General features: G+C 31.6%; 1 protein-coding gene across 1 annotated transcript in view; it reads right to left on the reverse strand.

Annotated features, from left to right (window-relative positions):
• Positions 1–1,704: 1,704 nt before the first annotated feature.
• LOC142327455 (lysine-specific histone demethylase 1A-like) overlaps positions 1,705–25,641 on the reverse strand; it is a gene marked incomplete at its 5' end in the record, with an annotated part of 421,213 nt that continues 397,276 nt past the window's right edge. The window contains 4 exons of the mRNA XM_075370548.1: positions 1,705–1,951; positions 9,218–9,416; positions 11,660–11,820; positions 18,972–19,208. Coding sequence (XP_075226663.1) covers positions 1,812–1,951; positions 9,218–9,416; positions 11,660–11,820; positions 18,972–19,208 — 737 coding nt within the window. The remainder of the gene's footprint in view (positions 1,952–9,217; positions 9,417–11,659; positions 11,821–18,971; positions 19,209–25,641) is intronic.

The raw sequence follows: 25,641 nt of genomic DNA on the forward strand, positions 1-25,641 counted from the left end.
CTTTCGATGTTACTAAATTACAAAAATTATCAGGAAATGATATTCGTCTAGACGTCTCATCGACTGGCAGCTGTCCGTTTCCATTGTCCAGTAACTGTCATGAGAATACCTCAGCTGATAGATCATTCTGCAACTGGACACACATATTCGAAGTCAACTGCAACGTATGTACGTGTCACCACAGTGTTGAATCCGTCGCGTAATTTCCTGATATTCTTCGGGGAGCCACTTGCACCTGTTATGGTTTTGTTAATTAAGAAAGGTGAAACCTTTTGAAGGGAGCCACCTTCCTGACTATTTCTGAGAACAACGAATCTAATATTTTTATATTTCGATTCTAACAAGTTGTGGTTCTCTTCAGTAGGACTTTTATCCTCGTCAGACAAAGCTGACCGAGGTCTCTTCACAAGACTGTATTTGGTGGTTTTTTCAGATGGACCACCAACCATCATTGTGTTTATTGTTGGAACTGAAATTTTGGTCCCACGAGTACCGGCGAAAAATGGACCACTCCAGCAGAGCACACGCGTACTGGAGCTAGAGCTAAATACAACTGGGTTCGCCCTGGTGCCCAGAGGACATCGTTCGAGACTCACTACGTAGAGCCATTCACCCATCCGTTGTTCCATCCATTGTTGTTGTGTAATTGTGTATGTGTGTATGTTGTAATTTATGTAGTGTTCTTGGTGTAGTATATGTGTATAATGTAAAGTGTTCCGCAGCTCATTGTATAGTGGGCCTGCAGAGGCTAGGCCCGTGGGGACGTCAACCCCCAAAGTCTTAAAGAATAAGACTCCCCGTCGGGGGTTTTAGCTGTTAAATATAATTCAAAGAAATTTGGTTGTTGTGTTTGACAGCGGCCATCTTGCATTGATCTGATTGGTTTTCCTTTGTTTACATTTCCAAATTAAAAATGTACAAATTAAAAATAGATAGATTGATTTATTAAAAATAGATGAAAACAATCTTTGATGCGGGTTATATATCATGCTAAAATTTGAGCTCAATCGGTGCAGAACATTTTGAGTTTTTGAAGCGTACACAAATGAACTTAACATTTTTATATATATAGATATATTTTATATAATAACATAATTATTTTATATCAAATAAATTTATATATACTTGTATACGTTGATAAATGATAACAGTGAAAAGATAGTAAAATAATAAAATTTTCAATAAAAAATTCTTTAACGTCAATTTTTACTTTGTGTATAATTACATACTGTGAAAAATTTTTTAAATTTATTTCCTGTAAAGCCATGAATAAAAACTTTTATAACTGAAAAATCATGAAAAAAATCGGGATGACAGTAAATCATCACTAACCGACAAAATTCTAATCTTTGGGTATAACTGCACTTATTAAGATTATTTTTATCAGTCCTAATAATTTTTTATTATAAAATCTACAGTGTAATTGCATATGTAAGATTTTCTTACTTTATTATTTTGTATTTTTGTTACTTGTATTTTCAATTTCATCTTTTGTTATTCAGTGGTCTCTGGGAGAGGTAATCACAATCATTTATGTACGATGAAAAAGTCATGCTTTAAATACTGTATCATTTAAAATAGGGTATATTACCTAGATCTGTTACTTTATTCAATATTTCGCAAGTAGTAAAATCATTATTTTTATGATATACACAGAGGTAAGTAAGGTTGTTCCAAACAATATTTTTACACAAATAATTTACTTATGAAAAATTTATTTCGTCAAAACAGTTTTTATTTAAAATAAAAAAAACATACAGTATGATAATTAAGAAAATTCAAAAAATAAAAGGAAAGGAAACGTTATAAAACTACTCATTTGTTGGTGGCACAGAAGGATTGGGTGCATAAGGGCATCCTAAAAATTGATCAGCAATACGACCACCTTCACGTAGGCCACTTAAGAATGCACCATGGACAGTAGCTGGATAGTTGCGTATAGTATGTTCACCTGTAAAAAAATTAATAATTTTAATTTTACGTATCAAAAAAACTATAATGGAAAAAACAAAATAGATTATGTAAAATACAAAAAAAATAATTTTTTTTTTTAGATTAGGAAGAAAAATGATTCGGATTGGTGCCATTAAAACTAAATCTGAAGCTGATGTGTAAACAAGATGAGCCATGCATGCTAACCTGTCTCACACTAATCTTGCAGCAGAAATAGCAATCTGGTAAGTGCATTCTTCTTGAATCACCTAACTTTTTTAAACCACAACCAGATCCTTTAACATTTCTTTTTTACGTAAAGAGCTGTGTTATTATAAAGAAAGCATTATTACATAATAAAATGTAACAACAATGCCAAACAAACCAAAATTTAATGCCTGAATGCATTAACCATTAAACAAAATCCTAACTTTTTTTAAAACTGCATTAAAATGGCAGCCTACCCCACCACCACTTCTTAGATTGGAATATAACTTTTCAGCAACAGATTAAAATATATTATGAATCAATATCCTTAGCTTATAAAGAATAGAAATGAAAAAAAAAATAGTATAATACTAAGAAACAAACAAATCTGGATTATAGATTCTAAAAAAGTAAGAATGGAGAATACAATAAAAACGAATACTCAGCCTCATCTTTCATCTGAAGAACTAAATTAAATTGGGAGCACCTGGATTCTTGCCAATGGAGTCTTTAGAACTGTGCGGTTAGTTGAATGAAACTTGGCTAAAGAATACAAACAATTGAAAAAGTAAATAACTTTTGTATACCAAACTGCTGTTATTTTTTTTAATTTATTCTCAAGAACCAATACCAACATCTACACTACAAAAAGACTTAAGATCCATTTAAAAGATTTATAAAAAGGAAAACAACACTTCAAAAAATGTAAACTTGAACTTATATGACAAAAAAAAATTAATAATCGAACTCAACCACATCATTTAAAAAAACGCCATTTTCTTCCAACATGGAACTGTTTTAAATGAAACCTGTATATAGTTTATGTTGTTATATCACACAGCAAGATAATTTAATTTCCGGGTTGAAACTCTACATTACTATCTAATGGACATCTTATTTTTTGCTCATTCACAAATTTCAGCTGTTACATTGAAATGTCACAAATATTTTAGTAATGTTTCTGAATGACTTAATCTTTAATTTAGAGAAATTACAACATATTTTTAATTACTTAAATAAATTATAAAAAACTCTGTCAATGATGCTTTTTGCAGCCTCGTCATGCAAGTGATTAGGGGAGGACCAGGAGGAGTATATCAACCTCATTAAAAAACCAGGGTCAATCTGGCACTGGATTGTAGCACTCTGTATAGGATAACAGGTGTAAACTGGCTAACAATTTCTTCTTCATCCATCTTAAAGATGGATGAAGAAGAAATTCCCAACAGTAGAAAGGGCAGAAAAGCCTACAGAGTTTATCTGAACAATATCCAGGGTAGGATGCACTCTATGAGCTATGGTGGAAGCAAACCTCCTAGGAGAAGGGAACTCTCCAACTTAACATCTCCTAGTCCACCAGGTTGGGATTCTTGTATCAGGCTAACTCCCCAACCATGTAAAGAATTTATTGTTACCAAACCAGGAAACAAGTCTCTTAATGGACAGGCCTTGTCAAAAATTAAATGGCGTACGAATATGAATGTGAATGGGGAAGTGTGGAAAAGAGATAAGGATATGGACAGGAGAGCATCATCAGAGCTGTTACATTGTAGGATGGACATGGTGGCCCTACAGGAGATGAGATGGTGCAATGGACAAATAAAAGGATTTCTCATTGTGTGAAAGGTTAAGATGGGATCAGTTTCTTTATCTGTAAAGAAATGAGAAGAAAGCTGTTAAGTTTTAAACCAGTGTCATGTATAATTAGGCTGAGAGGTAAACCAACTGGGTTGGTCTAGTGGTAAACACATCTTCCCAAATCAGCTAATTTGGAATTTCAGAGTTCCAGCATTCAAGTCCTAGTAAAAGCACTTATTTTTATATGGATTCGAGTACTAGATCAGTGTTCTTTGGTGGTCTGATTACAATTAACCACACATCTCAGGAATGGTCGAACTGAGGCTGTACAAGACTACACTTCATTTACACATACATATCATCCCTATTCATCCTATGAAGTAATACCTACAGTAATTCCCAGAAGCTAAACAGAAAAAAGAAAGAAAAGGCTGAGAGGTAAATTTAGAAATGTATGCTTTTGCTCCTACAACGGAGATGAGGAGCAGAAAAAGGAGGATTTCTTTTATTCTACGAGAGTTGGCCAACCTGATGGGTCAAGAATGAAGGTTTGTAAGGATAAAGGTGGACAGATTGCTGATAATGATGGTAGTTTTGGAGAGATGGAAACTCTCCAAACTCTCCTCTTTGAGGAGGTTTTGAATGGGAAGAAGGAGGATGAAGTAAGGAAACAGTAACAGCCACACTGCAATGAGCAATCATAATAGAAGAAAAGGGATAGGAGTGTATGGATTTGAGTTAGGTGGTGATGATAACTGCAGGTTAAGCAATGATATGGTATTATTGTAATTATTAATAAATCAATATAATTTTTAAAAAAATTATGTTTAATTAATTAAAATTAAAAAATGATTAAAAAAAACAGTTAAGAAAAAAAACAGGGCGATCCCTGTCTGATTCGACCCAATGTGTCTTCCTCTTATAAGATCCAAATATTTCATTAATTATAATTTCATTTGTCTATAACTCTGGAACCAATGAAAATAATTACCACTTATGATATATCGTTGAAAAGTTCTCAATAAGGGTTAATTATTGCAGTTAAGAAGAACACAAAAATCAAAATGTTTTTGATTTTGGTCATTTTTGGACACTTTTGGTTCAGCCAATTGCAACTGAAAGGGGAGGTGCACAACTTGATATTACAACAGTCCTAAATCCAAAATTTCAACATCCTATGGCTAATTGTTTTTGAGTTATGCAAAATACATACATACATACGTACGTACATACAAATGTCATGCCAAAACTAATCAAAATGGATTCAGGGATGGTCAAAATGGTTATTTTCATTGAAATCTGAAAACCAAAATTTTTTGTGATCACAATACCCTTTACTTCGAACAAGAAAGTAAAAATAAAAAAAGATCTTTAGAAATACTTTATTACAAAGGAATAAAAAAAAAAAGGAATAAAATTACAGAGGAATAAATTTATTACAAAGGAATAAAATCTTATTTTGTTTGTGGAAGTAGTTAGTGTGGTTTCAGAAGAGAGCATTTTCACAATAATAAAAGCAATGGAAAAATGTGACGAATATGATATTGACCTGCATCTGCTCTTTATTGACTGTACAAAGAGACCTTTGGTAGTGTATCAATGAGAAATGTAATAGAAGCACTAGAAAGAGATTTGGTAAACCATTAAAACTTGTTTATTGATCAAGATTATCCTTGATGAAAAACATTTGAGAGTGAAATGAGGTAATTTTGTTGGAAGACGTTTTCTGATAAGGTTTGGAGTGAGACAAGGGGATGAATGGTCAACTCTCTTGTTTAATGTGGCACTTCAAGAGGTAGTTAAGAGTGTTGTGGGAAATGGGACCATTATAAACAGACTATGTGCATATGTACATGCATATGTGAATAATGTTGTCATTTATGGTGAGGGCAATACTGTCATGGAGGGAGGTATTCAGTATGCTGGAGGAGGGTGATGGAAGTGAGAGACTTAAGATTAATGAAGTTGGTGTGAAACTATATGAAGATATCACCATCAGCAAGTAGAAAACATGCAAGAAATATAGAAATAAGAAATTATATTTTCAAACATGTTGAGATTGTTGTGTACTTGGGTGTGCTGATGGGTAGTAATGGAAAAGTATTTAATAAGATAAATAAAATAATTATTGCAGGAAATGAAGTTTTTTATCGTAGTATTTAAATCACGCCTGTTATCAAAACCAACTATATGGTGGAGTGTGAGAAAGAATGCTGAAATTAATGACTTACTGGAAAATGAATAAAACCTTATACTCTAATAAGGTTTTGTAAAATCAGGAAGAGTTATATGGATAGCTCATGTGGCAAGAATGGGAGAGAAGAGGATGGCAAGGAGGATATGGAGGGAAACAATGTACAATAGAAGAAAAGGAAGACCACACACAGAATAGATGGATGGATGTGATGTGGAAAACGCTTGGCGTTTTCATTTGGAGAAGACAGGCAGAGGACTGAGACAGATGGCAAAGCTATGTTCAGGAGCCCAAGTCACATTGGCCTGTAGCACCCAGGAGTAAGTAAACTAAATAAATTATAAAACATAATTTTTTAATAGCAACTTGAAACAACTCTATTTAAAAACTTAACATTTAAAAATCATATATTTGTGGTTTCAGTTGCTATTGTGTCCATCTTCACCAAACAGTGCTGGAATTTTTCACTATGCAAATACCAAATAGTTTATAAATAAGACAATTTTGTTAAGTTGGTAGAGTATTAAAAAAATTTCAGATCATTATGTAAAAGCCATGTGCTTGAAACCATAATCCACCAAATAAATATAGAGCACTGAACAAACAATAATACAAAAGTACTAGATGAATATTATGAAATAAATACCTATTCCTATAAACAAATCAAACTTATTATAAACTGCATTTATAGTATAAAAATTATTATAAGTTTATTACATGGGAAAACCATGAAAATATATTTGCATTTGGCAGGTTTTCTTAACAATTATCAAATGTATTTGGTAGTTACATTACTTTACCAATTTTTTAATGTGCCTTAGGTAATCATAAATGAAACCCAAATAATGGAAACCTCATTAAAAAATAAAATAAAATTTGAAAGTCAATTCAGAATAGAAGAAAATTATTATTTCTTGTAAATTAGCACAGTCTAATAGCTAAAAATTTATATTTTTATTTTATTACACTGCTTCACCTAAAGACATCCAGTTACAGTTTTAGTTAGCCTAATCCAGCCCTGAAAATTCAGTGAAAATGAAAAAATAATGTTTTTCTTTTAAATAAAACTAAATTTAAAAAAAACACGGGTTGATCTTCTGGCAAACACATTTTGAATAATGACCAAAACATTTAGTGAAGACTTTTGAAAAATGTCAAAGGGTTAGAATAATAATTAAGTATTTCATCAACTCATTTTTTTCACTGCTGCTTCAAGTAGATTAATTAATTAATTTATAAATTTATTAATTATTAATTTATTAATAATATTTGCTTTAGATGTCTGTTCCACAATTCCAATTTTTTAAAAAAAGCATTAACTTTATCACTCGTTTCCAACATATGTTTATTTGGTCCTTGAAGTTGAAGATTGAAGATATTTATTTTCTCAAATATGTCAACCAAGTAGTTCAATTCCATAAAAAATAAACGATCTCGAAAGTTGTCGGATTCTGGTCTTTTTTCTGCATCTAGAAAAATGGCAATTTCATCTCTTAATTCATAAACACATTGCAAAAATTTCCCATGTGATAACCATCTTGCTTCCCAATCAAATAATAATGCTGAATGAACTGCACCCATGTCTTTACAAAGTGAAGAAAAGATTCTTGATTTTAGGATCAAATTTTTATGGAATTACTATGGTTACAACTGTCATTAGCAAGATATTCAGACCAGGACTCATTTCTTTGGAATCCAGAGCTTCTCTGTGGATCATGCAATGTGTCCAGACACACTGTGGAGATTTTTGTTTCATAAGTGCTTGTATACTTCAGAATCTTACAGACATTGAACGAGCACCATCAGTGCATATTCTGATGCAATTTTTCCACTCTATGATTGCCTCATATATAAAATCATTTAAGGTAGCAAATAATGTGACTTTGTTATTGCTTTGAGTTTTATCAGTTTGCAGAAAAGTTGTTCTTTTACTGCTAACATACCACCACAAAATCGAACATAGGCAATGAAATGAGCATCTTTTTTGCTATCTGTTCCCTCATCAAGCTCAACTGAAAATAATTTGTCACGCAACTTCCCGAAAAGCTGATGCTGTACATCTTCAGCTATATCACCAACTTCACTAGCAACAGTATTATTTCACAGAGGTATGGACTTGGACTATAATTGTTTGGCAAAATTATCTCCAACATAGTTTCTACAATCTCAATTGCAGCTGCCAAAATAAGCTATTCAATAATGGTATGAGCCTTTTTACATCTGGCTATTTTATATGAAACTTTATAAGAGGCAAATAAAGCTTTTTCATTCACAAAGTTTTTTTAAAAATTATGTTTGCTGCTTTTCATGATTTTAGTTCAAAGAATTCTTGGAGTTTGTTAACATACTCACTACAAAGCGTTTCCAAATTTTGTTTAAGTTTATTAGGTTTTATGCTGTCTGCTGCCAAATTTTTTAGAAGAGACACACAGGGGCTTTGCCTTTCTTCTTCATTTATTACAGTACTGGTGAACCCAAAATTTAAGTGGTCTTGATTTTATTTTCAGAACCATGCTTGTCTGTGCACTTGCTGATGCTTCACTCTCATCTAATTCGCTTATACCCACTTCAAAATTTATCCATGATTCTGTATAAATCTACTGCAACGAATATTTAATACCGTGAATTGCAACTAGCATGCAAATTACAACATACTCATTCATGATAGATTTGAAAGCAATAGAAGGATCAACTCAACTAAGACTGGCTGTAATTGAACAAGGTACATCATTTATTCATGTTTGCACAGACATTCCAGAATGTTCGAGACAAATCAGAACTTCTTGCGAAGATACGAGAATGTCAAAGACAGAGTAGAATGACAGAGAATGATAAACAGCAATAGAGAGGCATCGATTCTGGTTTTGTCAATGCAGCGGATCAGTATTGCCAAATATCACTAAATTTACTTATTCTTGGTAATTTGTAAGGTTTGTAATTAAGATCATAGTGTAGCTTTAGCTCCAAAATACAATATTATTGTATACAATGCTATTGTGTGAGAGGAGGGGGTGCAATGAAAATTATGATTGAAAATTGGGTCGCAAATACTGAAAGGTTGAGAAATGCTGCACTACAATGTTCAAAATCAAAACTACAAATAAATACTACTAAATCTCTGTAAGTTAATAGGAGAAAATAAGAGAAACTTCAATAAATTGGTGATATCAAAATGGAAGAAGACCAATAGTTTCTACTATGTACTATCTACGTCTTGTACATCAGCTGTTTGGCGGGACCTACCAGATGACAGAAAACTCATCTTCACCTTATTGAACTAGCATATAACAATAGAATTAAAAATACCTGCAAAATACAATCGAGGAAGTGGCGGATTAGTTCCAGGAGTAGAAGCAGAACTGGTGGAAGATATTAATACTTGTGGTGGAGTAACTGGAGCAGCTAACATATCATAATCGCTTCCAGATGATCCCACTGCTACAAATGAATATGAACCACGAGCCCACGGATCAGCACGCCAACGAGTAACCACAGTCTCTTTTGGCTGAAAAAGAAAAAAAAGAAAATCATAGAGAAAAAATATTAACATGTTAGTTCAAAAAAAAAGATAGAAAAAATATTATAACATATTACAGCAAAATAAGTACTATATATATATATATATATATAATACTATAATATAATTTTTAGTTACATAAACTAAAAATCTTATTTAATTCAACAGAAAAAATATAACTTTTTCTTGAATTTTGAGATTGATTTAGCTCAATAATGCCAGCAGTTAAATACGCAAGTTCAGCCACTTCAGTCCAGCTAATTCTAGATCTATTAAAAATCACTCAATTCAAAATATGACAAGTTTTTTCAACAGTATAAACTGTAGTATAAAACAATGAAATAGTTACATTAAAATTATACATTACTTCTAGTTATTACATTACTTCTAGTTTGTTTTGTTCATTACTAGTTATACATTATTACTATATGTATAACAAACAATTTTCAAGATATTCTGTTATTTAATATTTAGTCATACGGGAAAAAATTGTTCTAACTCATGCTGAGACACATTTATCAATTAATCATGCAAGTAAAATGATTTTCTCTTCATATGAGACAAAAGAAATATTTACCAAATTAGAGAAAAGAACCATATGAGAAAAAAAAACGTTTATGTTATTTACACCATATAAGTGAATTACAAATTGACTGCCAATTCGTGTCACAAATAAATAACAATTTATGTGTATTAGAAAATATAATTTTAATGACTGTCCTTACACAAGATCGCCACATCCAAAAATAACATAGTCATTCCCAAGAATAACAATCACCATATGTCAGGATTATTAAGGAGAATAAGGAATGAAGATTTGCTCATAGATTTCTTCACTAAAGATAACATTTTGGACTATATTCCAGTATGTCAAGCCGCAATGAGATTCAGGTATTGCTCAACTCTTCAAATGTCATTTTCACTATGTTCATTTCAAGACTGGCTGTACAATAAACACCATTACTGAGAGTAAAGAATTGTGACTAATTTCAATTGAATCTAATGCTTTATATGCATCATAATAGTGTAAAATAACAAATTAAGATACTTTCTGTGAGAAAAAAACACACTATCTCTACACTCATTAAGATTTGTGGATGACATTGAAGGTATTGGGGCATAGATATCAATTTGAGCACAGCAACTAGAAAAATATATCTCAGTGAGGCAGCAAACATTTGTTTGGTGGTGTTGGCAGAGGATGGTAAGGAAAGAAAGATTTATGAAGGCAGAATGTTGAAATCTTAAAATTCTAGTATGAGATTGTCACAAAAAGCAAAATAATATATCACGAGAACGTACTTTCATTAGTTTTATAAAATAAAAATTAGAACAGTAAATGATTGGTACAGATTTTCCAAGCCACATCCAAAAGTCAGGCAGGCTTGGATGTGAAGTCTGGGAAAGGCGTTTTTCTTAGGAGGCCCCAGATTCATTAACAGGCAATATACCAACATAATACAATATATAGCCTATTACACTGGACAGGAAATATTCCTTACGTCTGTCTACAGGCATCCTTACCAGATATAAGGGATGCCCTGATTCTTCCGAGCCTAACATCTTCAGCAAAGAGAACCTACTACACTGACACATACATTTACAGAAATGATAAGATGGAAAAGGGATCAAGAATATTGAAAAGTAATGAGAGATGAGAAAGTACAACCTACCTTCTAGGTAGGACAAGGATAACCTTCCTCTGGATAATGGGCACATTAACACACACCAAGTAGGTCATGTAATATTCCCTCATCCATTTATGTAAGAGATGCTTAAAGGAGGGTTTTCATTGCTTGCCACAAAGTCTAATTAACAAAAAACAACACTTTGTTGTTTTTTGATCAAGATCAAATGGGCAACAAAGTGCAATTGCTTCATAATATACTACAGAAACAATACTTCCTTAACATAAAATTAGTAAAGATTTCTACTGAAAAGCTAATTAATCCTAATAAAACAAACAAAGGAAATTAAGATGGTATATAACAAAACAGGGGGAAAACCTACTTTTCAAAACAGATGTAGGTGTGTATATATGAGTACATCCCAACCCCATACGGGGAAGACACCCACCTTGTGACATTACCGGTCACCACACCATCCCCTCCGTTCCAAGCTCTGAGGGGCTTTATCGGATGTCATATATGAGTACACCAAAACAGTGTATAGCAGCTGAATGAAAGGCAAAAATAATAATACTTAAGCAAACAGAAAAAACAACTACCAACCTGAGGAACAGCAGAGTTGCCAAATATCCCTTTAAGTACAGCAATACATCGTCCTACTATAACATCATCACTTACATTTTCCATTATTGCAGCTGCTTCCCCCGCAACAAGGGCTAGAAGCACAGGTGCTCGGTAGAGGTTCCAGAACAGAAATAGCTCTCCTGTTAAAGGAAAAATAAATAACTGTAAATAAGTGAATTTTAAACATGTAAAACAAAAGTAACAGACTTCTTTACCAATCAATCTTCTTTAATAAACCAAATATTTACTATATTCTATGAAAAGAATAGACTGTAAAAACAAATTATAAAACATAACAGGTCATTTAACACCATAACCAGAAGAAAATATCAGCTTATCACAATTACTAAAAACAATTGTAAAATACAACTACAATTGTAAAATTCTTAACATCATATCATTTATCTTAATAATATTCTCTTCATCATTAAATAGTTAGAGATAACTTTGGGATAATTTTTCTCATGAGAAAAATTCTTTATTTTTTTTTTAAATTTGTGAGAAATTCATTAATTTTTCCCAAATTTAAGAGAATTTCTTTAATTTTTTACAAATTTAAAAGAAATTCTTTAATTTTTTGCAAATTTGCAAGCAATTCTTTAAATTTTCACAAAATTTGGGAGATATTGTCTGAAATTTCTCAAATTTGCGTGAAATTCATTAATTTTTTCAAATTTGTGAAAAATTCTTTAATTTATCGCTAAATTTGCGGGTAATTCTCAAATTTTCCTCAAATTTGCAGGAAATGAAACCGATAAGACTTGCTTGTAACTGAGAAGCAGTAGTGTTATGTTACTAAGAAGTCCAGTGAGTTGACTTTGGATAAAGTTTGAGAAATTGAACATGTTAATGCCTTGAGCAGGCCAGATGGGATGAGATAGAGGGTGGGCGTTATATGCATGATCTCTTTCCAAATGTTGGTTTGCAGGACACCTCTTTGGTACATCTTAATAAATATGTGATGCAACTTCTTTCCGGCCATGGTGCTTTTAGGGTCAGAAAGCAGAGAGAGATTTAGCCTGGTAGATTCTGGGTTGTGTCCTCTGTATCGACAATTGGATGACACCTACCATATTCTTTATTAATGCTCGAAGTACAAATTAATGCCCATGGAGGCTATCTGTCAGCTTGATCTTATCAAGTGAGTGTTGGATCTCCATGTAAACTGGATGAGTCAGGCCGAATTGGTAATAGTTTAGAGTTTTATAGTGTACTTAACAAAAGAAAGGATCACTGAGGGGATTTTGAACCCTGCTTGGATTTCTCTTGTATTGTTTTTGTTTTATAAATTATGTTTTTGTTCTTTGTTTTGTTTCACTGTTAACGTGTTGTTAATGTTCCATATAATATTATTGTTTCATGTTGTGTGTTGAACTCATTTTTACCATCTACGGGTATGTAGTTCAGTTCCTTTGTTTAATTTAGTCCTTTCAGTCTTAGTTAACAGTCAGTAAGATGTGTTCTATTTTGAGTTCACTAAATAATAGTACACTGTTGGGAATGTAATTTGTGGCATTTCCTTTGGTGGCATCCTGGCCGAGTCAGACTGAAATATATCAAAAGGCAAGGTTTTGAAGATGACATCCAACAAAGCCCATAAGAAGTTGGAATAGTGTGGGGGGGGGATGGCAGAAGGTGTCAGGATCTCTTTGGGTGAAAGTTTAACCCCTTTGGGGGTCAGGATGACCATTAATGTAATTATACAATATGATTATATAATATATAATTATTAGATGCATTTGTCCTTTTAATTATTACAATACTGTGCATAATAAGAGCACCTGCATCAAAATTTTGTGATGTTATCAGTTCATGGTAGAGGTAGTTGGTTTGCATGAGTATTATCAACAGATTCATGCTTATAGAAATAATGTACACTTCATCCTTCATGGTTACAGTAACACACACTTCTTGAATTCACTTCATTTTGAATGTAACATACATTTTATCACAATTAATCATTTTTTTAAATTGCATTAAGCCATTATCACTTGACAAATTAAAAACAATAATTTCCTTAAATTTTTTAAATATTGCAGGCAAATCAAAATTTTAATTGAGAAATAAGATATAAAGCTAATTCAAATTTACTGACTTTAAACATACAGCTGGTTAAATAATTTTATTAAACCTATTTCAGTATTACTGAAATTTATCTTAACAATTATCTTTCATTACCAAGAATTATGTCATTCTCAAAAATAACAAGCCAGGCTTACTAATAAATATGAAGTTTCTATTACGTTCTTCAATGACATGAATATGAAATTTCATATCAGCATACCCATCCTACTGAAGTGTAGATGACATTCAACCCTACACAGAAACACCTTCACTCTGCTCACTGCAGGGACTGACTAAATAGTGAACATCATTACTATAAAATACAGCAACTCTGACTGATACCTGTTATGCCTCACATGCTTTACACACACAGCCATCAGAAAAATTATATTAGACAGTGTAAAGCAGCAAATAAATAAATACATTCCTTTCTGTTGTGAAATAATCCATTACACATTGTTTCCTCACATTTTACATAAGCCATAATCGGCTCTCATAAAATAGTAAAAATACAAAGAACTTTAAATGGGCAACTTTAATTCAACTTTGAGTGCATCTAAAGTACGCTATTGCCATAACTGAAATCTCTACCATTTTTTCAACTTCATATTTTTAAATGGAGACCTCAATTTCTACAGCATTTTCATAACAACACATAATTCCAAGCCATTTTTATTCTTGGTCATTTTCCCCTAATCACAGATATTCCAGAGTGTCACCTCATCTGCAGTTGTACCAATCAACATCGTGTTCTTGTTAAGTTGAATCTGCACAATATTGTAATCTTATCTTTTAATATTGTTTAAATGGAATTATATTTTCATATTTCATAATTTTATTTAAAGATTTAAATTTATTTTATATTATTAACTGTATACCTTTTCATATGAGTTTTACTACACTTTTAATCAGTAGCTCGCTGAAATTTTATACTAATATTCTTATTCTAGTAAATAAATGACAAAGAAAAATACAACATTGAAAAAAATTGTAATACATTACTCCAATTTATAAAAATAAATTGTTAACTTAATTTTTTAATTTTACAAACATGGTATTGTTTAAAATTATATTATCTGTTTTTCCTGAATTGTAGCAATACATTTGCCAATTTTTTTTATATTGTCTAAAATAATTCTCATTTTCATAAATTGTAATGAAAAATCATTAAATCAATCATTTTTATAATTACTTACTTGTACAAAGTAAAAGAAGTACTGTGATCGCCAAAAATTTCAATTTTCAGATTTCAATGGAAATATTCATTTTGACAATCACTGCATCCATTTTGACAAGTTTCGGCATGACATCTGTACATAAGTATGTATGTATGTATCTCACATAACTCAAAAACGATTGGCTGTAGTATGTTGAAATTTTGGATTTAGGACTGTTGTAACATCTAGTTGTGCACCTCCCCTTTTGAATGCAATCGACAGAACCAAGAATGTCCAAAAAAGCCCAAAATTCAAAAACCTTTATTATTTTTGACTTTTTCTTAATTGCAGTAATAAGCCCTCATTGAGAGCTATTCAACGATATATCATAAGTGGTACTTATTTTATTGGTTCCAGAGTTATAGCCAGATAAGGATTTAATTAATGAAATATTTGGATCTTACAAGGGAAGGCACATCAACTCGAATCAGACTTCATCTCCTTTTCTTTTTTTTAATTTAAATATATTAATCTCTGTAACAATTTTTATATTTTATTTCACTAATAACTTTTGATTTATTCATTTTTTTTATTGATATTATGGAATTATTTATTGTAAGTTTTTTTACATCAGGGGTTACAAGTATTAATAATTTCATCTACTTAAATTAAATTAAAAAGTCGGAAACTACATTGGATTCGAACCAATGTGCCTTCCCCTTCTAAGACCCAAATATTTCATTAATAAAATGTTATTAGGCTATAACTGGAGCCAAAGAAAATAAGTACCACTTATGATATATCATTGAAAAGCTGCCAATGAGGGCTTATTACTGCAGTTAATAAAAAGTCCAAAATCCAGTTTTTTTTTATTATGGAATGTTGAAATTTTGGATTTCAACATTCCACAGTTAGTCATTTTTGAGTTATGCAAGATACATATGTACAGACATCACACCGAGACTAGTTGAAATAGTTGAGGCATGGTCAAAATGGATATTTCCGTTGAAATCTGAAAATCTAAATTTTTTGCAATCACAATATTTCCTTTACTTTGTACAAGGAAGTAAAAAAAGGTAATAAAGGATAAGACAAAAAAAAGAATCACAATACATATTATTAGAATGCATCATCAGTTTTTACCCATCAGGGTAAACCTCATTATGCAAATACGGAACAATAGAATACATTTTTTTTCACAAGAAATCCAACTCAATACTCTGAAATGAATTAGAGCCTGCTAGTTTGGATTTATCAAATCTAAAATATTTTAAAAATATTACACAGTGAAATAATAATATCTTTCCATTTCAGCAGCAATACATCTTAAAAGATATCTGAAAGATATCAAGAAAAGTACACTCATGTAATAACATAAGCAAAGCCATTACAATCTGCTCTGTATCCAAAAAAAAGACTCACACATAAATTGTAAGAGTTTTAATCCAAACTCATTCGCTGCATACAATCATTCTGTCTAATTTCATGCACCAAAATTCCATTATAAAATAAAACTAAGATCATAAACATTGATTGAAGTTACAGGCATTTATATAGCAAAATACGCTACTTATATACGTGATACCATTAGTTAACTTGGAGGAGAAATATGGCAGTATTTTTCACTACATCTACTGAGACATGAACCTTAAATAGTTAAAAAACAAAACTGTCTTCTTGGTTGAGACAGTAAACTGAATACTTTCTGGAAAATGATCTTAAGAATAAAAGGCATTAAAAAACAGAAAGAGAAAAATGTCAATGAATTAATGAACTGTCCATGTAAAACACCAAAATTAAACAAAAATAGGTCCAGTTTCCATTTAGGTTAGTTAAATACTTGTGGATATATCTTACTATTAATAAAAAATTGTTCTTTCATTTCTTTGTTAATAATTAGCACATTCTAACAATAAACATATATTTAACCACAGAATTGGAAATAGTTCTCTGCTAAAGTAGTATATGTTCTCACAATATACAAATCTTTAATGCAAAATAAAATTTATCATTACACTATTCAGTATGTGTATATGTAAATTATTTTTTAATTTTTTTACTTCATTTATTCAGTCTATTAAGTTTGTTGGAATAACAACAGACAATAATACCAAATAACACAGTCAATAAATAATATGGTCAAATTTCAAAATATATATCAGATAGATGAATTTGATACGAGAAACATTAAAATCTTGACTAAAAAAATATGAGATATTAATAACAAGCATATTCAATATGTTTGTCATTTCTTAGAAACCACTTCCAGTGATGGCATCTGGTTTGTTACAAACATTTTTCACATCTACAAAAATAAAACAAACTATTTCTATCTATAAGACTGCATTAATGAACCATTATATAAAACATAAAGCAATAATTGTTAATAATATACATATAATATTTATTAATACAATAAGATCAGACAAGCACATTATAATAATATTTTAAAACATTTTGAGTAAATTTATAAAAATTTAAATATACAAGAAAATGCCAAATATCACAATGTACAATAATGTCAATAACCTGGCAAAAAAGGACTGAATTAGTTATTTGACAAGCAGGGAATTCCACTCACAAATAAAGACTGACATAATTACAAGAAGTAGCTAGTTTTTACATTAATCTGCCAACATTATTTAAAATTACCGAAACCACATGAAGTTTGACATAAATACCGTGAAATGTATTTAACATGTTAATTTAAACATGTTAAATTTTATTTAATAGAAACGTGAAGTAAATACATACAAGACATACTACTCCTACGTTTTGAAATTTTATTTATTAATGACGCTGTAAATAAATTTGCATTGCTACTACGAGGGAAAAACATAAAAAAAAGAATAGACTCTGCTTTATTAAATGATGTAATATGGATTAAAAATATGAGTATAATAAACATCAATTCCAGTAATAGATGCATTTACAAAGCAAGCTACACACTCCTGAGACCTGACAGTTGTCAGTTCTATAGTTTAAACTTTTTAATTCTCTCAGACGCGCGCGCGTGCATACATATATACACACACACACAACTTGGAATAACACTACAACAGTTGAGCAGCCATTTACAAACTTGTATAAAGCAATTATGCTCTATTTCAAGATTAAGTTTTAATTATTTTAATGAAAACATCAAACTTGATATACGAGGATTATTTTTTTTCAAGGTCTGATCGGTCACGAAATAAAAACCTGCACAAAAATCGGATGTACCTTTACACATATGTGTGGCGCAGCATCTCTAGAATGCCCTTCAATCACACCGCGTCACTTCGTTTAGTTCTGAACACGCAGCTAGCACGTAAACATGTCTACAACAATAGCATTTCCTGCCAAGTGTGAAGTGCGTGCGGTAATTCGATTTCTTCAGGCTGAGGGGTGTAATGCAGCTGAAATACAACGACGAATAAGTAATGTGTACAGTGAAACTTCAATGAGTGACAGCAAAGTGCGACAATGGTGCAGGAACTTTAAAGCAGGACGTACAGATGTTCATGATTCAGGCAGTCAGGGAAGGAAACGAGTGTCAACCGATAATCTCGTTGAGCGAGTGGATGAGGCAATTCGAGAAAATCATCGGTTCACAATTTCTGTACTGAGTACAGAAATTTCAAGATCAGCTCTCTACACCATTGTGAGTGAGAGAGTTCAGTACCGCAAACTGTGTGTGAGATGGATTTTCAGCCATAGAAACATGGCTGACACAGGCGGCTCCATTCTATGACTAGGGTATTGGAAATTTGGTACCACGCTATGAAAAATTTCTAAATCAGAGTAGCAACTACGTAGAGAAATAGCGTAACTATGTAAGTACTTGTTACAAATAAGAAATTTTTTATTGTCACTGCGGTTTTAATTTCGTGACTGATCCAGACCTTGAAAAAAATAACCCTCGTACTATAATTGTAATTTTGAATACATTCTATTTTTCTATTAATGAAAACCATTTAATCATATAATTGGTATATTATATAACTATCCTGTTCTTCATATTTGCAACAGCAAAGGAAAAATTCCAAACAAATATTTAACAGGAAAAATGTTTTTTTTAAATAATTTACCTCTACTAGCAGTAGTACTACCAACATGTCCGAAAAGGTTGGCATTAGGGTCCCAAAATATACGCTCAAAGCACAGAACAACTTTATTCAGATTTCCAAATCCAAGACGTTGAATAGCAGAAACTTTCCATTCAGGTAGCGGTGGTGTAAACTGCACAGTATTTGGCAAACCTTGTGAATTGCTTGCTGTAGACTGTTTCAAAACACCCAAAGGAAGAGTGCACAAAACAACATCCCCTGAAACATTATAAAAAGAACTTGAAATCATATTAAAATTTACCTTAAAAAATAAATAATTATCTATTTATGACAAAACGTTAACAAATTTTATTTTTCACATAAAATAAACAGAGGACCAATGAGCCAATAATCAGTTTCATAGAAATCACTCTTGGCCAAACAGATGAATGCTTCTAGAATGAATGATAGTATTAAGGTTCAAATCTTAGTAAAGGCAGTTACTTTTAAACGGATTTGAATACTAGATCGTGGATACTGTTCTTAGGTAGCTGGTTTTCAATTAACCACACATCTCAGGAATGATTGACCTGCATGCAACTGTACAAGGCTACACTTCATTTACATTCATACATATCCTCTGAAGTAATTATAACCTTAAGGCAGTTCTGGAGGTTAAACAGAAAAAAAGAGAAGAATGAATAATAGTACTCTGTGTACACTACTAAAATTATGCTAACTGAATTCAATATCGCAAAGCTTTAATGCAACATTTCTCAACCTGGAGTCACGATCCCACAGGGATCAAGGTGATATGAAAGGGGAGTTGTGAAATTAGCGTACAACTTTTCATGTAAACAATAATTAAATCATTTTATGAGAAAAAAAATTCATTTATAATAAACAATTTATGTACATTTATAAGTAAACATGTAAAGAGAATAAATTAACGAAATGGTTGAGTTTTTTTCATTTTGACATTTCTCCATGAACGTATGTTAGAAACACACAAAAGCAAATTGTTTTAAAATGACAAAAGATGATTCCTATATTTAGTATTTAGTACAATAATAGATAAAAAAACCTTTTCACAGAGGTAAGATGTGACGAAAGGGATTAATATTTTTAATGCTTCTGTGACTAAACTAAATTTCCATGTTGATTTTGACATGCAAGCCAAAACATATCTAAATCTTCAGATGTGAATTGTAGGTTGTAGTTTTATCAGCAGACATTTCAATGAGCTGATTGTGAATTTCAACTGGTAACTTGGTAGCTGCAACGTTTTCAATAAATGGATTCAGTACCCATTTCTTTAAGAAACTATTTTTATCTTCCTGGAAATACTCCACCAATTGAATTTTTAGCTCACACAAATGCATCTTCATGATATCTAAACTATGATGAACAATAGTGGTGTCTTCTTTGTCCAAATTTATCTCAATATAACTGGAAGCGAGTGACAATATATTAAAATGTTTGCTTTCTTTAGGCAAACAATCCAATTGTCAAGGTTCTTAATCAAAGTATGAACGTTGTGTGTTTAAATATGAAAATATATCAGTTATTTTATATTCTTTAAAGAACATTAATAATGGCATTTGTTTCCTGGAAAAACATTAATTCAACTTGTAAATCCAATAACTGGGTTAACACTTTCCCCTGCAATAACCATCTTACTTCTGTGTGGAAAAGAAGAGATTTTTTATTTTCACCCATTTCATCGCATAGTTTAGCAAATAGCCAATTTTTTAATGGTCGACTTCTTAATAAAATTAACTAAATTTTGTGACAAGAGCAAGTCGCATGTGAAGGAAGTAGTGCATCCATTCTGCCAAACTAAAAGACGATCTTTTAGTTTTTTAGAAATCCACTGTTCTTTCCTGTTATTGCCTTATATCATCACTACATACCGCAATACATTTTGTCAAATCTAAGGTATAAATTTTAGCAGCAACATAATAAAACATCAAAAAGACATTATCCTATTGCATGACAGGTATAGATTTGTAAAACAAATCATATTTTCTTTCAGTGATCTGTCCCTGTCACATTCATAACTCATAAAACATAAGATCTGATCACAAGTATTGGCAGCCATGTCATTGATTCGTCTTGATAAAGTGTCATCTGAAAGTAGAATTTTTTTCAATTCTTTTGTTTCTTCCACACCTATTAAAACACTGACCATATCAATTGTTTACTGCACTAAAAAAAAAACCAAGTAATATGAGGTTTTTAGTGATTGTATGGGGTTTGGACATCTTAGCTACTCTTAATGCTACAATATAAGATGCTTCAAATGTACTTTTATCAGAATAGCTTGATTTATAAATTGAATGTTGTTGATTTCTCAGAGTATGTAATTTTCTTTCAAAAAATACCAAGGGTTTATTTTTATGATCCAGATATTTATTTTCCAAGTGTCGAATTAATTTTGATGCCTTCATGCTTTCATTAGAGAGGACTTGAAAACAAACAACGCAATGTAGCTTTCCATCCAATGAGGTAAAACCATAATTTAAATAACTGTCATTGTACAATCTTGTCTTTTTATCAATCGATTAACTGAATACAGATGGCTCTCTTCATTTTTCACAAATTTATCAATTCTGTATAAGAATCTAATTGAAAAAAAAAGCAGTCAACCATTTGGCCTCACACTAAAAAACCGAAACATCAATTACTATTTTCATTAAAAACTATGCTTATAAATACATAAATAAATGCACTAGATGCACTCTTCATATTCAAAATTAAACTGATGTTATGCAATACCTTACATCTCTTTTATACTGCTGAGAGCACATGTGCTCAAATGTATCATATCCACATTCAAACATGACACTCTCACAATAAATATTATGCAAGCAGAACAAATTACAAGGAGTACATACAAATCAGGTAGTAACACGTAAATGGCTGATATATTTTTTTTTTTGTCTTCAGTCATTTGACTGGTTTGATGCAGCTCTCCAAGATTCCCTATCTAGTGCTAGTCGTTTCATTTCAGTATACCCTCTACATCGTACATCCCTAACAATTTGTTTTACATATTTCAAACGTGGCCTGCCTACACAATTTTTTCCTTCTACCTGTCCATCCAATATTAAAGCGATTATTCTAGGATGCCTTAGTATGTGGCCTACAAGTCTGTCTCTTCTTTTAACTATATTTTTCCAAATGCTTCTTTCTTTATCTATTTGCTGCAATACCTCTTCATTTGTCACTTTATCCACCCATCTGATTTTTAACATTTTCCTATAGCACCACATTTCAAAAGCTTCTAATCTTTTCTTCTCAGATACTCCGATTGTCCAAGTTTCACTTTCATATAAAGCGACACTCCAAACATACACTTTCAAAAATCTTTTCCTGACATTTAAATTCATTTTTGATGTAAACAAATTATATATCTAACTGAAGGCTCGTTTAGCATGTGCTATTCGGCATTTTATATCACTCCTGCTTCGTCCATCTTTAGTAATTCTACTTCCCAAATAACAAAATTCTTCTACCTCCATAATCTTTTCTCCTCCTATTTTCACATTCAGTGGTCCATCTTTGTTATTTCTACTACATTTCATTACTTTTGTTTTGTTCTTGTTTATTTTCATGCGATAGTTCTTGTGTAGGACTTCATCTATGCCGTTCATTGTTCCTCTAAATCCTTTTTACTCTCAGCTAGAATTACTATATCATCAGCAAATCGTAGCAACTTTATCTTTTCACCTTGTACTGTTACTCCGAATCTAAATTGTTCTTTAACATCATTAACTGCTAGTTCCATGTAAACATTAAAAAGTAACGGAGATAGGGAACATCCTTGTCGGACTCCCTTTCTTATGTTCTTCAATTGTTACTGTTGCTGTTTGGTTGCTGTACATGTTAGCAATTGTTCTTCTATATCTGTATTTTAACCCTAATTTTTTTAAAATGCTGAACATTTTATTCCAGTCTACGTTATCGAATGCCTTTTCTAGGTTTATAAACGCCAAGTATGTTGGTTTGTTTTTCTTTAATCTACCTTCTACTACTAATCTGAGGCCTAAAATTGCTTCCCTTGTCCCTATACTTTTCCTGAAACCAAATTGGTCTTCTCCTAACACTTCTTCCACTCTCCTCTCAATTCTTCTGTATAGAATTCTAGTTAAGATTTTTGATGCATGACTAGTTAAACTAATTGTTCTGTATTCTTCACATTTATCTGCCCCTGCTTTCTTTGGTATCATTACTATAACACTTTTTTTGAAGTCTGGCGGAAATTCCCCTTTTTCATAAATATTACACACCAGTTTGTATAATCTATCAATCGCTTCCTCACCTGCACTGCGTAGTAATTCTACAGGTATTCCGTCTATTCCAGGAGCCTTTCTGCCATTTAAATTTTTTAATGCTCTCTTAAATTCAGATCTCAGTATTGTTTCTCCCATTTCATCCTCCTCAACTTCCTCTTCTTCCTCTATAACACCATTTTCTAATTCATTTCCTCCGTATAACTCTTCAATATATTCCACCCATCTATCGACTTTACCTTTCGTATTATATATTGGTGTACCATCTTTGTTTAACACATTATTAGATTTTAATTTATGTACCCCAAATAAAATTATATATAAATTATATAAATGAAATTATTTTTTTTTTTTTGAGGTTTTTAGGGGCATCGACTACTTTGGTCATTAGCCCCATCCCACTTCAAAAAATAAAAATAAAAAAAGGTTCAATTATTCACATTCTTATGAATCAAAAATGGTCAAAAATTTACGTTCTTCTAACTTCGAATCCAGAATATTACTTTCTAGGCTTTCCTTTTGGCCATCCTTTCTTGCGTTTCTCCATTCTTCTGACGGCCTCAACCTCTGATGACAGCGTATCTGAGGCCTCAGACATGGCATTGTCTTCCTCTCTTTCGGATGCCAGTGACGTTCTGCGGCTGACGTCAGTTGATGAAAGTTTCGTCGGTGCTGTTAGCATCTTTGCTTGGGAATCTAAACTAATAACCGATGCAGTCTCCGCGACGGATGAGCTGGACTCTATCTCTATTGCAGTACTGGGTCCAGCTGAAATAGATGCTCTCACCGAAGCTGATCTTTGCACTTTTGGAGGCTCTATTGGTACAGGTTTTATATTCTCTATGTCTGGTGGTTTCTCAATAATAACTTGCACCTCCATTTCCGTAGATTCAGATTTTCTTGTCACAATTGACTAGACGACGGACTTGTGACTAGACGACGGAGTGATCCGTTTCTCTTTGCTAGATAAGTCAAGATTTTTATTCTTACTTCAGTTGGTGGCTCAGTAATCGCAGGTTTAGCTGGTGATTTAAACTGTGCTGGTGCGTCTCTCATGTCAACGGCGTCAGACGGAGAGTGAGCCTTCTCATGTTTAGTTTGTTCCATCCGATGAGTCGATTCAATCTTTGAATGCTGATATATGTACACTTCATACATGCATGTTCATACTGCTGCTATCAATGTAGCTTAATAGTTTTAATTGGTTAATTATTCTATATATATTGTTTTTTTTTTTTTACTTTCTTGGGGTCATGGAGCTAAAAAGGTTGAGAATCATCCTCATGTTGTAGTGTAATAAACATCATTACACCTTGGTTAGTATCACTTGATAGTAAGATAATTCGGGGGCATTTCAGCCATAAGAACAAAACGAGATAATGTAAAAGGAAACCAATAATTATTATTATTAAAGCAATTATCGTTTTAGTTTCCCAATGCTAAATCATTTTGCACAATTCAAGTTAAAAGTGAAAGGTTTCATTGCACTTAAAACTCTCACTCTGGCTACCACCACAACCCTTATTAAATACAGTGTAGGTCAAGATAAAAATTTCTTAAGAAAGACAATACCATGAAAAAATTCAATCATTATAGAAATGTAATTACAATTCTTATTCGTATCAGCTACATTAAATTTTTAACACACTTTAATTAGATAAATATTCTGATTACTTATATTCTAATATTTTTTTCTTAATTCCTGTTTATTATGGATTTTTTCAATTTTGTTATCAAACAAATTAATTTTATGACCAGTTTCCTAGAAATGGTGGGCAGCATCCAATTTCACTAACTAGCAGCATATCTTAATTTTATCACAAAAACAAAAAGTATCATTAATATTTAAAAATCTTACTTAGGACAAGTTGACTCACATGGTGAGTAGAATTATCTTACGAATAATTTTTATTAAATTTTTAACTTTTTATGAATAAAATTTTATGCATAAATCAATTCATAACTGGTTTTTAGTACAGAATAACACTATTACATAATTAAGCAGAAAGTAAATTATAAATATTGTTCACAGGAAACAGATATCAGAAAGATCAAACAGAATGAATCAAGGATTTAATTGGGGGGAAAGAAAAATATTAAGAACACATGGGAACAGCTTAATTAACTGAAGTAACTCCTTCAAATTAGGTAAAATCAAAAAAAAAATGCATAAACAATAAACTGAATAGTTCCACAATTAACTCAGATATGTAAAAATAAATCAGACACATTTCAAAGTCAATCCAGAATTGGAAGTGAACAAACTATAATACCTAAAATTATAAAATAATATAAAGAATTCACATTCTACATCGATACTTATATTAAATAATAATTTGTAATAATAAAATTTTCAATGCGTTTTCTTCTAGTAAAAAATATTGCCGATTTCAAGGCAAATATTCAAAACTGCAATT

The sequence above is a fragment of the Lycorma delicatula genome, chromosome 7 (genome assembly GCF_047948215.1).
Source record: "Lycorma delicatula isolate Av1 chromosome 7, ASM4794821v1, whole genome shotgun sequence".
Classification (NCBI taxonomy): domain Eukaryota; kingdom Metazoa; phylum Arthropoda; class Insecta; order Hemiptera; family Fulgoridae; genus Lycorma; species Lycorma delicatula.